The 12,660-nt window shown below is 41.0% G+C and overlaps 1 protein-coding gene across 1 annotated transcript in view; it reads left to right on the top strand.

Annotated features, from left to right (window-relative positions):
* The first annotated feature begins 7,397 nt into the window (after nt 1-7,397).
* The window catches only part of NSUN2 (NOP2/Sun RNA methyltransferase 2), a 41,857-nt gene continuing 36,594 nt past the window's right edge, over nt 7,398-12,660 (top strand). The window contains exons 1-4 of the mRNA XM_039329280.1: nt 7,398-7,583; nt 7,843-8,003; nt 8,977-9,081; nt 11,975-12,080. Coding sequence (XP_039185214.1) covers nt 7,413-7,583; nt 7,843-8,003; nt 8,977-9,081; nt 11,975-12,080 — 543 coding nt within the window. The 5' untranslated portion in view covers nt 7,398-7,412. The remainder of the gene's footprint in view (nt 7,584-7,842; nt 8,004-8,976; nt 9,082-11,974; nt 12,081-12,660) is intronic.

Genomic DNA, 12,660 nt, shown 5'->3' with positions numbered 1-12,660 from the left:
TTTATATTAGACATGACCTGAGCCAAAGCTGCCGTAGGAAGGTCAACGGTATTAAAAATTAACATAGAAAAAGGCATATCTGACTGAACACGATCGACCCATACTTTTGACAATGCATGCTGAATGATGTCACAAGTTTTAAGTTGTTGTTGAGTTAACACAAACTTATCTCCTGGATTTTTTCCCTCCGTAAGAGCGGAGAACAATGGAGCCAATTGAGAGGTGGTTAGTCCCATATAGGGATGAGCCCAATTAATTGATCCTAAATATTGTTGAAGTTGGACTAAGGTCGGGCATGGCGGAAGACACAACTTAGACAGCTGAGGCTCGGCGTGTGAGGCCAAAAGCTTGTGGCCCAAGTACAGAAAGGGGTGTTTAAGCTGAATTTTTTCAGGCGAAATAAAAAACCCATTTGTTTGAAAAATGGAGGTTAGAACAGGCAAGGTTGCTGAGACCGTACCTGAGGGCCCTGGAGCTGCCACTAAAATATCATCCATATAATGGTAAATTTTAAAATGAGGAAACTTTTCCCGATATGGTCTTAAAACCTGATTGACAACATATTGACACATTGTAGGACTGTTTAGCATCCCTTGAGGCAAGACAGTCCATTGATATCTGGTCGTGGGCTTGGAGTTATTCATTTCAGGCACAGTAAAGGCAAATAAGTGTTTGTCCTCTGGGTGTAGTGGAATAGAGAAAAATGCATCTTTTAGATCTATAATCATTAGGTCATAGTCTTTTGGTATCAAATTAGGATTAGGTAAACTGCATTGGAGCGCCCCCATGGGGCGAATGATCTTATTGACGACCCTTAGATCGTGCAAAAATCTCCATTTTCCAGATTTTTTCTTTATGACAAACATCGGAGTATTATAAGGACTCAATGAGGGTTCAATGCGTTTTAACTCTAATTGTTGATCTACCAATTGCACCAAAACGGTTAATTTTTCTTTGGTTAATGGCCACTGGTCCACCCAAACTGGGGTGTCAGTCAAGAGGTTTAACTTTATTAACTGAGACATCTTAATCCAAAATTAATTTTGCATTGAACTGACTCATCAAGTCCCGACCCCACAGATTAATATGAAGCGGAAGAATGACAGGTTTAATGTGAGCAGTGACTGATGTTTCTTCCGAGGTCACGGGAAGCCAGCGTTTGCTCACGCGTGCGTGCTCGACTCCTCCCACTCCCCGAACCGATGGTGCGCTGTCGGTCTGCCACTCAGAGGGCCACTCCTCCTCTCTTATGACCGATACGTCAGCTCCGGTATCTAGAATACCAAAAAAAGGAGCATCCGTTGATTTGAAAGGCCATAGAGGGGCGGAACTTTTGAATTTCTTGCTCAACCGCCAAAACTTGCGGTTGTTGGGGCACAGGGACGGCAGTTGCCACTACCGTTCCCTCGAGCACAGTCATGGGAGTGTTAGGGGTAAATGCCAAAGCGACTGATGTAAAGTCAGCTGGGTCTTTCAAAAATGGCATAGCAGTTACTCCCTGCATAATAAAGTCACGGTGAGGAAACACTAACAGAGAGGTGTCACAATCAGGGGGAAAGGGGACAGACGGCTGGATTGGCAAAAAATACGACAGCCCGGATAAGCCTGTGGTTATTGTCTCGGAGGCCACCAGGAAAAAATGATAAGATTCAGCCTTTGAGGCGGGGCTAGCTGAATGCCCCAGCTCTAGTTTCCCGGTTTCTGGGAATCAGCGAGCATAGGGTTGGAGCGACACTGGTTTGCCCAATGAAACCCCTTTTTACAGTGCGGGCAAACAGTTTTTGGTCTGGCTCCCACTCCCCTACTTTTATTAGCGCCCCCCCCGGGGCCCAGCACTGATTTTTAAAATGACCAGGCTTCCCGCAATTAAAACAGTTACCAGCTTTACCCGCAGGTTGCCCATTATTATTTCCTGCTCTTTGTAAGGCCATAGCCAAAGTTTCCATGTTAAATGCATTGGTCCCCACAATTCTACAGGCTTGAATATAGTCTGCCAATCCTGCATCAGGTTTGCTCATTAAGGGCTGCAGGACCCTTCTACAGTCCTCATTAGCATTTTCAAAGGCAAGTTTTTTCAACAATTCCTCTTGGGCTATTCCATTTGTGATTTCCCTAGATATGGCCTTTTGTAACTGATCCACAAATTCCCCATAGGGCTGATTAGACCCTTGAAAAATCTTTACAAAGGAGCCTTTTGTTCCCCTCTGCGGATCATCGACCCGAGTCAGGGCAGCTTGCGCGGCGAGGGCTGCATGAGAATAAAACAAAGGATTCATGGCTTGTTGAGCGGCCAGGTAACTATAATTTCCATTCCCTGTTAGCTGGTCTACTGTTGGCTGATTACGGCCACGCCAAGCTAAAACAATCTTCTGACATTCTTTTTTCCATTCCGATTCCCAAACCACGTATTGTGAAGACGTTAAAATCATATGGAATAGCCCTTTCCAATCTTCAGGCAACAAATAAAAAGTAGAGGCCATGTGACCTATCAGACCCAAGGTATAATGGCTGGAAATCCCATAGCTTGATGCTGCTTGTTTTATTTTTCTAATAGCTTTCATGGGAATGGTTTCATATTTGCGATTGCCTGTGGTTGGATCAATAAAAACAGGCGCGCAAAATTGATATTCTTCAGGTTGCAGTTCCCCTTTTTCATGAGCTTCGGCCAGTGCCCTAGAGATGGCGCTGGCAGGGGAAGGCAGCACGTTAATGCTCCTTTGTTCTTTTTCTTCCTCATTCATTGGCGCGGACGGCTCAAGAGGCACGTCGGCTTGATAAACGGCCAAGGAGGATTTTTCTTTTGCACTCTATCCCTTTTTTAATCATCGGGCTTTTCAGAGTTATAAGCAGGCGGGGGGTCTACCATCCCCTTCTCTGTTTTCATGGCATCTTCATGGACTTGGAGACATTCAATAACAATTCGTCATGTAGACAAAATTTTTGGAGGGGCTTTCCCAATTTAACCCACACAGACACTTTTAGGGATCCTCCTTCGGGATATACAAGCCAATTTTGATATATATATTTTAAGAGGAGGATCAAATCCCCTTTAGTGGGAAGCGGCAAATTTTTCCCATTGTTTTTCAAAACAATTATTGATGACTTGGTCAATTCCCTAAGTTCTGAGAGGTGCACAACCTGAGGCTTAGAGAATCCTGCCCCCATACTCACGGTAATGTCTTGGGAGGGTCCTTCGTCTAGTCCTGACGACTGGCCCTGAGTTGCAGTAGGCTCTTCCGCCGAGTGAGTAAGAGAGTGCCAAGAGATGCGCTCGGAAACATGAATCACGTCAGGGTCACCAGTTGTGGGTTTTCACGCGCCCAGCGGGTCTCCCATGAGTGTAGAGGAACAGACACGAACACGTGGTTTCCTTGGGATGGGAGCCCCGAACAAAGCCGAAGCATCCCTTTTATTGCGTTATCAGAAGGCGGGTTTATATGCACCTCGTGACCACATCACACCAATCACACTGTTGCAACACAGCATATTAGCATATTACACGTGCTACAGCTTTGTTCTGCACACATCCCTATACAGCTGTTACACCCGGCACCAATAACGCACCAAACACATTTCTTTGCACCGCATGGCATTTCTTGGTATTCTCCTGAACTTCTTGACTTCCGACTTTCTTATACCTTGGCCTACTGCAGCTGATGACTCAGCCTAACAGGCCAGATAACCTAATAACTCCAACACTTTCTCTCTTCTGGTGAATATTTAAAGAAAAAAAAATTAAATAAATTTGGCATTTATAGGAGTAAACTGATGCATATTAAAGAAATCAGATCAAACTGTGTAGTGATATAACAACTGACCATGGCAATAAAAGATTTTATTAATTTCAGTGGACAAAAACATAACTATGATACATATGCCCAAGAATACCCCTTCATACTGTGAGATTAGGAATTAGTTCTCAGAACTGTGCATGCTAACAAAAGCCAAGCAGCCTAGTCAAATCATTACTAAATTAGAACTTGGGAATATTAAACTACATTATTGAATGTATGTATTTGTTGTTATTAGTTGCGTGCAACCCATCGCGACCCTATGGACAACGTTCCTCCAGGTCAGGGGTTCTCAACCTTGGCAACTTTAAGACTTGTGGACTTCAACTCCCAGAATTCCTCAGCCAGCTCACTCCTACTGCTTCAGTGACTCCATCCAGCCACCTCATTCTCTGTCGTCCCCTTCTTCTATTGCCCTCAATCTTTCCCAGCATTAGACCCTTCTCCAGTGAGTCCTTCCTTCTCATTAGGTGGCCAAAGTATTTGAGTTTTAACTTCAGGATCTGGCCTTCTAAAGAGGAGACGGGGTTGATCTCTTCTAGGACTGACTGGTTTGAATGCCTTGCAATCCAAGGGACTCTCAGGAGTCTTCTCCAGCACCATAGTTCAAAGCCCTCAATTCTTTGTCACTCAGCCTTTCTTATGGTCCAACTTTCACATCCATACATTGCAACTGGGAAAACCATGGCCTTGACTATACGCAATTTTGTTGGCAGGGTGATGTTTCTGCTTTTTACTATGCTGTGTAGATTTGCCATAGCTTTCCTCCCCAGGAGCAAGTGTCTTTTAATTTCTTGGCTGCAGTCCCCATCTGCGGTGATCTTGGAGCCCAGGAAAATAAAATCTGACACCACCTCCATTTCTTCTCCATCTATTTGCCAGGAATTGAGAGGGCCAGATGCCATGATTTTTGTTTTCTTAATGTTGAGTTTCAAACCAACTTTTGCACTCTCCTTCTTCACCTGCATCAAGAGGCTCTTTAGTTCCTCTTCACTTTCTGCCATTAGAGTGGTATCATCTACATATCTTAGGTTGTTGATATTTCTCTCGGCAATCTTAATTCCAATTTTTGATTCATCTAGTCCTGCCTTTCTCATGATGTGCTCTGCATATAAGTTAAATAGGCAGGGCGACAGTATACAGCCTTGCCGGACTCCTTTTCCAATTTTGAACCAATCAATGGTTCCGTGTCCAGTTTTCACTGTTGCTTCTTGACCCGCATATAGGTTTCTCAAAGAGGCAAATAAGATGGTCTGGTACTCCCATCTCTTTAAGAACTTGACACAATTTGTTGTGATCCACACAATCAAAGGCTTTAGCATAGTCAATGAAGCAGAAATACATGTTTTTCTGGAACTCCCTAGCTTTCTCCAGTTGCTTCACTCTTTCTGGCGCTACTAGTACTAGCTCTCTGTTCTTCCCCAGTAGCATATTGGACACCTTCCGACCTGAGGGGTTCATCTTCCAGTGTCATATCTTTTTGCCTTTTGGTACTGTCCATGGGGTTTTCATGGCAAAGATACTGGAGTGGGTTGCCATTTCCTTCTCCAGTGGATCACATTTTGTCAGAACTCTCTGCTATGACCTGTCTGTCTTGGGTGGCCCTGCACCGTATAGCTCATAGCTTCATTGAGTCACGCAAGCCCCTAGGCCACGACAAGGCAGTAATCCATGGAGGAATGTATGTATATATGTATGCATTTATGTATTTATTTATATCCCACTTTTATTTTACAAATAACTCGAGTTCCCAGAAACCAAGTTGAAACCTAGAGTTTATGATGTTTAATCTCACCTGGGGTAAGATACAGTGGAGGTAGTTTCTGATAAATATTTGGGAATTTGCCAAAGAGGAACAGAGAAGAAATCCTATCAGCAGCCTTGATATCTAGGCAAAAGGATGAGGCCTAGCAGGTGTGCTAGAAATGTGCTCAGCTATTCACAGCAAAACCATCATGCAATCTACACTTTAAACATAGGAATGACTAAGCCAGTGGTCCTCAACCTATGGGTCGCAACCCCATTTGGGGTTGAACGACCATTTTACGAGGGTTGCCAAACAACGCAATCTGCCATTTTTCCCCCTCAGGGGGTGGCGCCGCGCATGCGCGCCACGCATGGGGGCAGCACCGCACATGCGCGGTGCATCCGTGTGACGGGGGTCGCCGTCACAAAAACGTTGAGAAACGCTGGACTAAGCCAATGTCAAAAGTGTCACTGAACAGCCCCCTGGCAATGTAATATCATTGAAGAACAGACTGAGTTGATGCAGGCAATGAGGGCATTAGACCTTCTGATTCCCATGGGAAAATAATGTTTCTGCACGGACTTTAGAGAACATCAGAAGAAAATATTAACAGACTTGTTTCCTACATCTTGCAATGATGACTGGCTCTAGCACCTAGGAGAGTGGGGAACATTTTCATACTGGACTTGATCAAAGGTTATTGAGACATGTCTTCGGTAGACAGCGTTAAGAAGTCAGCTTTCATCACACATTTTGATATGTTTGAATTTAGCACAGTCCATCTGATCTTTTTGAAAGAGAAAAATAGTGACGACTTCCAACTTTTCTCAGTGTAGTAAAATACAAAATGTAGTTACAGCCTTGGCTTTTTACCTATTTAGTAAATATAGCAAATGTTCGTAAAAGAAGTATAATGTATAGCAATAGAACTAGTTGTAATTATATATTTAATTCATGTTGACAGGTATCAAACATATGGATTAATAGTGCCTTTATTATTTAATATAATTTCAATACATAGATCCATATAATATTTTGGCAAATAATGATTGAACATGTTTTATAATTATTATAATCTCAGTCATGTACTTATTCATTTTGTCCTATATGCCCTTCAGATAAATTGAATTATGTCATGCTAAAGAAAGTTTTGTATCATCCCAAAGTTCAGGAGACAAAACCATAAAATGATAGCAAAACCCTTCTAACAAAAATATGGCAATGGAAAGTATTCCTCCAAAGGATTGCATTGACAATGCATTTATCTGGATTCCTACACAAAGACTGCGGTTCGGTTTGCCTATAATAGGACATTATTTATTTAATCAGGTGTGCAGGACAAGCCATATGGACATCCTATAGTCACAAAATACACTGACATTACCATATAAACCTCAATGTTAAAACAAAATGTCAGGATAGTTAAACAACTTCATTCATCACTTCCATCTCAAAATGAGCACTCAATTCCGTGGCCACGATTTTCACTCGACCAAATTACATAGAAACAGTACAATGTTGAACAAGGAAAAGGATAACCTACTGATATCTTCCTCTACCAATCAATTAGAACTAAAGAAACTTCTTGGAGGAAAAGAGAGAGAGAAAAAATTAAGGTGAAAGTCCAGTTGTCTTTTGGAAAAGCACCTTTGGGAGAACCATGACCTGGATGATTGAGAATCTTCACAGACATTAATTTACCGATGCACGCAAACCCGGATTGGAGTGGTTTGATTTAGGATCACAAGATTAATTTCCAAAAGTAACTCGGAATCTGGAGGTTGTTGGAAATGGTGCACATGTCTACCACTAGTCTGAAGAACAGGATACCGCTAAGCGCCTGCGCGGGATCTACACGCTCGACCTATCACTGAATGGGGAGTTTGCTGAACCGACGATTTGACCCCATTGGGCGTGCGGTGAAAATTCTGACTTCGGGCTTGGGCCTGTTCCGGCCCCAAGCCTTGTGGCGCCAGCGTGCGGGGCTTGTGATGGGCCGCAGACAACGCCGAAGACAGCAGCAGAGCCGTGAGGGAGGCTCCCAGGTGAGTTGGGACCTAATCGCGGCGGGCTCCTTTTGGCCGTTCCCGGCGAGAAAAAGCCACCGTTTTTCGCAGAGCTCGTATTCTGTTAAGTTTTGCCAAGAGAGGCTAATTGCTCATCTGGCCTACTGGTTTTCTCCGCTTCTGCGGTCTGATATCTCAGCCCGTGTGGCTGTTCTGGGCCGATAAAGAACCCCGAGGCGCTTCGCTCGTGAGAATAAGACTCGGTTGAGACTTCCCCTCCTCGCTTGCTTCTCCCCAGGGCTGGTCCGATGGTGGGTATCCGGACATCGTGAAGGAGAACGCGTCGTTTGAACACTACTATGGGCAGCTTGGCATTGTGCCTCAGGAGGAATGGGAGAGCTTCCTGGCCACTCTGCGGGAGCCTTTGCCAGCCACCCTGCGGATCACAGGATATAAGAGGTGAGCAGCCTTTATTTGCTGTTTCTTACCGGTAAAGGGTCCTGCACTAAGTTCACCTTGGTTGATGGATGAGACCTGGTTAGCATCGGTCTGGGGCACCACTAGGGCATGTTAGGGCTGTAAGAGTTGCCAGAATAGAAAGTAAAAACACCTCTGAAGAAACCAATGGCAAATTGCTTTCATATTTTTTGGAAAGGAGGGGGTTAACATGAAATGGCTGGCGATAAAAATGAAGAATATATTTCTGTTCAACTTGAATGAGATTATTTATTTATTTTATTTATGAGACATATACCGCTTTAAGTGCAAGTACTCTCTAAGCGGTGTATATATCTCACCTTGCAGATTTTGGGAGATGCCATGCGTGTTTGTGTGGTGTGTGTATATGCTTATTTTAAATATTTTATTTAGGGCGCTGTAATTTGGCTTTTCATCTAAAAGTGTAGTTTGTTAGTTCATATTTCTTTATGCAGTATGTAGATTCAAAGGCATACTGTATACGTACATGTATTTTTAAAAAATACATTTGTGTATTTCAAAATTGAAAAGTAAATAGAAACATGACTTACAAAATAAGATATGTTTGGTTTTTGGGGGGATGACTACACTGTTTTGAAAAATAAAAAAGGGAACATTATTTTAGGGTTTAAGTTTAACTGAAACAAACTGCACTTGACAGTTTTGCTAGATTGTGATCATCACAGAAAACAGGATATAGCTGCAAGAGCCTATTGTATTTGCAGTGAAAGGATCTCAGATTCAGAAATCAGTAGCAAGGAATTGTGACAAAAGGAAGAAATTTGGTGATTGAGTGTTGTGATAATTTGGAATTTGGGGCAGCCATAGAAAGGTATGATGTGCTTTTCATATTATAACTGAAACTAGATAAGATTAAGACTTTGGCAAAGTTGAAAAGTAATTTGGTTAGATTGTGATTCACCTTCCTCTGATTGGGTTTCTTTTTATTGCACAGCCATGCCAAAGAAATTCTCCGTTGTTTAAAAGAAAAGTATTTCAAGGAGATAGAGAATCTGGTGGTAGATGGTCAGAAAATTGAAATGCCGCAGCCATTACGCTGGTAGGTTTGCATATATAGTTATTGACTGGTATAATAATTGTTAATAATATACTTTGAGTATTAGCTTTGTATAGATTGCATATATTTGAAAGTAGCAATATGTTAAAAATAATTTCTGGCCAATTGTTCATGGACAAAATGCTGTTTATGCTTATTGGTTTCTCTGTTTAAATAATGAGTAACGAAAGATTTCCAAAATGTTCATATGTCTACTTTTGAATTTGTGGATAGATTTACAGTTCTATAAGAATATGAAAAGAAGGAAGGAAGGAAGGAAGGAAGGATATAATCTACAATTATTCACAAGATGAACAGTGTTCCAAATTTAGTCAGCTTTATTATTACAACCAAAAGCAAATTACATGAAAAACCAATCACTAACTAATGACAAATACAATGCCAATTCCCATCCAATGTTAGAAAAAAATCCAGCTTTAATATACGTGTATGCACACTCCATGTACTATTTGCATTACATTAGAAAAGATTGTATAAAGCTCAGGAAAAGAATTAAGGAGTAAACAAAATGCATTAAAGATAAGAATTAAGAAAAAAAGGAAATCTAACTAGATCTAGTTGAGATTGTTTACTATATCTGTTGATATCTTTGTAATTTTGCAAGCAATCCTTGGATTACAAGCACATAGTGACTTCTTTTTGGTATTTGATTTTTCAATTACACAGCAGGCATCAATACTGCCTCATGTTCCTGAGCCTTTTCTAAAGCCTGCTTGAACATCTAACATGTCTTTTTCCACATAGGGCTCTATTCTGTATTGGATGATCCTAAACCAGTGATGGCGAACCTTTTAGAGACTGAATGCCCAAACTGCAACCCAAAACCCACTTAAGCATAGTTGGGTGCCGGGTGGGTGTGGCCCATTGGGTGGGTGTGGCTGCGGTGGTAATGGCAGACTGGGTGGGACTAAAAAGTTCAATCAATTCCAACTTTGCAAGATCTTTTTTTCCCCCGTGAGAAGTTGAAATTGACTGATTGAACCTTTTTTTTTTTTTGCACATGGCGGTGGAGGCCGAAAGCGAAAAAGTTTTATAAAACCCAGCTGAATGCCTAGGACTGGGATGGTGGCGTGTGTGCCCACAGAGAGGGCTCTGAGTGCCGCCTCTGACACCCGTGCCATAGGTTCGCCAGCACTGTCCTAAACCTTATTTTGTTAGCATATAAAATTAAGGATATTGTACAATAGCTTGTTGTTGTCTTTCTTGGTATTCGAAGGATGGTCATTATGTTGTTCTCCAGATTTTCTGGCATACTTGATTAGAACTTTTGCAGATTTTGCTTCTGTTGCCATAATTTTTGAGGGTATTCCATCCGTTCCTGTAGCCTTCTAACTTGGTAATGACTGGAATGCTGCTCTAACTTCATCTTCTAGTACTAGAGGCTCTTATAATTAAGGCATATCTTCTAAGGTATTGGAATCTTGGATGTACTGTTGGGTAGTTCAGTGTAGTCCATTGATCTTTATTTGATCTCTCTTGATTCAGTTGTCTGTTCATTGGTGGCCTTTACCATACTAATTTGAAGTTGGAACCTCCTCCTGATTACAGAAATCTTTTGAAAAACTTGCATTGATTTTCTATGCTGTTTCCATCATTATGTTTGCAAATGTAATACTACTTCTTGTCTCTTCTAAAATATTTTTTATCTTTTATGATTTTGGCATCTCTTGTCTTCTTGACAAATTTTCACAGTTTGTTCTGATATCTAGTTTGCATTTTTCTGTTTCTTCATCTTTGGCAGTCTCTTTTTACAATCATACTTAGATTATTATTAAGCTCATTGCAAAGGTCCTCTGTCTCTATCAGTGAAGTTCAGGACTTTAAAATGATACCTCATGTTCTCCTTAATAATAGTGTATGTTCAAGATCAGACCATGGAAAGTGATTGCTGTTCTTTTTCTTATTTAGCTTACCTTGGAATTTGTTCACTTGGTACTTGGCCATGTTTTTAATGCTATAATTAAACTCCATCTTCTTTGGCAATACAGGTACTTACCACCATTTGTTCAGTAACTGTTTAAAGTTCAGTGGTGCTGAATGAAGCAGCTTATGATTGGTCACTGAAGTTATCACTGTTGCAGTGCCCTCACAGTCACATAATCACGATCTGGTACTTGACAACCCATTTGTACTTATGGCCAGTTGCAAGCTCTCTTTCATTGTTTGGGTTATCATCTCTTAGGATGCAAAGAAAAAATATCTGCTGCAAACTCTGTGTAGGCATCAGGAAGGGCATCAAACCAGTAAACTCTCACTTCCATTCGCCCCAACTCTACTCTGAATTAAGGGATTATGGGGTTGTAATAGGGAGTTTTATTATGTTATAAACATGATTTTCTTGGTAAAAATACACCATTGTAATTTTTTTGATTGCTGTTGTTGGGAGTCAGGTAGCCTACAAGTTTAATAAATTGTGTGAATAGTTGTCTTTGGCATAGTCATTAAAGTGATAATCTGCCTCCAGCATCTTCCTATATTGCTGCTGCTAAACATAAGTGTCTGCTTGTTTTACCTGGGCAACTAGTATGACCTTCACTCTTTGAATGACCCTGCTGGAAATTGTATACTCTAGGCATACACACCTGCACTCATCCCTCCCAGGAACGCATCCTTCTGCTATGCTTAGGCTGCACAGCAGGACTTGGAGGGAGGAGGAATAGGGGTGATGTTTGCTTGCCTTAATTTTTTTTTCATTTTCTCATCTGTAGGGAAAAATTAAGCAATTAATTTCCCCCATAACATATTCCTTTTAACACATTAACATCAATATTCATAGGTACATTGAAGGGAATTTTTGGGCATTCATTTTAAAATGCAGTTGCAATCTTTTATGCCAGTTCAGAGATTCTTTATTCAAAATGCTTTATTTTATTAGGTACCCAGAGGAGTTGGCATGGCATACAAACCTAAACCGAAAAATCTTGCGGAAATCTCCACAGTTAGAAAAATTTCATCATTTTCTTGTTAGTGAAACCGAATGTGTAAGTATTAGCTCACTTTTCATTCTGGGCTTCATATGATTTCTTGCATTCAAGAAACTTTTTATTCAGAGTTTATGGGCAAGCTACCTGTTTTCATGTTTCTAATAAATGGAATAGGAATGCTACTGAAGTATTTCTTTAGAAATAGTAAAAAAGCCTGCATGTTATTTTTAAATCCTAGCCCTGTGAACTGTGATTCAAATTTTAAAAAAAGATTTTGTTCATATTAGTACTTTAATACCTTACATTTCTGACTACCAAACTATATAGTAGTATAGCTTGTTCATAGTAGGAGATAGCCTTGTTGTGAATAATGCTTTATTAAACTTCATTTTTGAGTTGTCAAAGTTTTGCTTTGGGCAGTAATTATAACAATAAATTGACTCTGAGACAGGGGGTTTATATTGGGAACATTCATAGTCTTTTGAACTACTATCTCTATATACTATATAGAGTCAGTTTGGTCTAGTGATTAAGGCACCAGACTAGAAAAGGGGAGAGCATGAATTCAAGTCTCACCTTAACTATGAAAGCCAGCTGAGTGACCTTGGGCTAGTCACTCTGTCTCAGCCCAATTCAC

This window comes from Crotalus tigris, unplaced genomic scaffold (assembly GCF_016545835.1).
Source record: "Crotalus tigris isolate CLP2741 ecotype Arizona unplaced genomic scaffold, ASM1654583v1 scf7180000024391.5723578, whole genome shotgun sequence".
Classification (NCBI taxonomy): Eukaryota; Metazoa; Chordata; class Lepidosauria; order Squamata; family Viperidae; genus Crotalus; species Crotalus tigris.
Note: the sequence above shows the minus strand (reverse complement) of the source record. Positions and strands in the feature narration are given on the sequence as shown.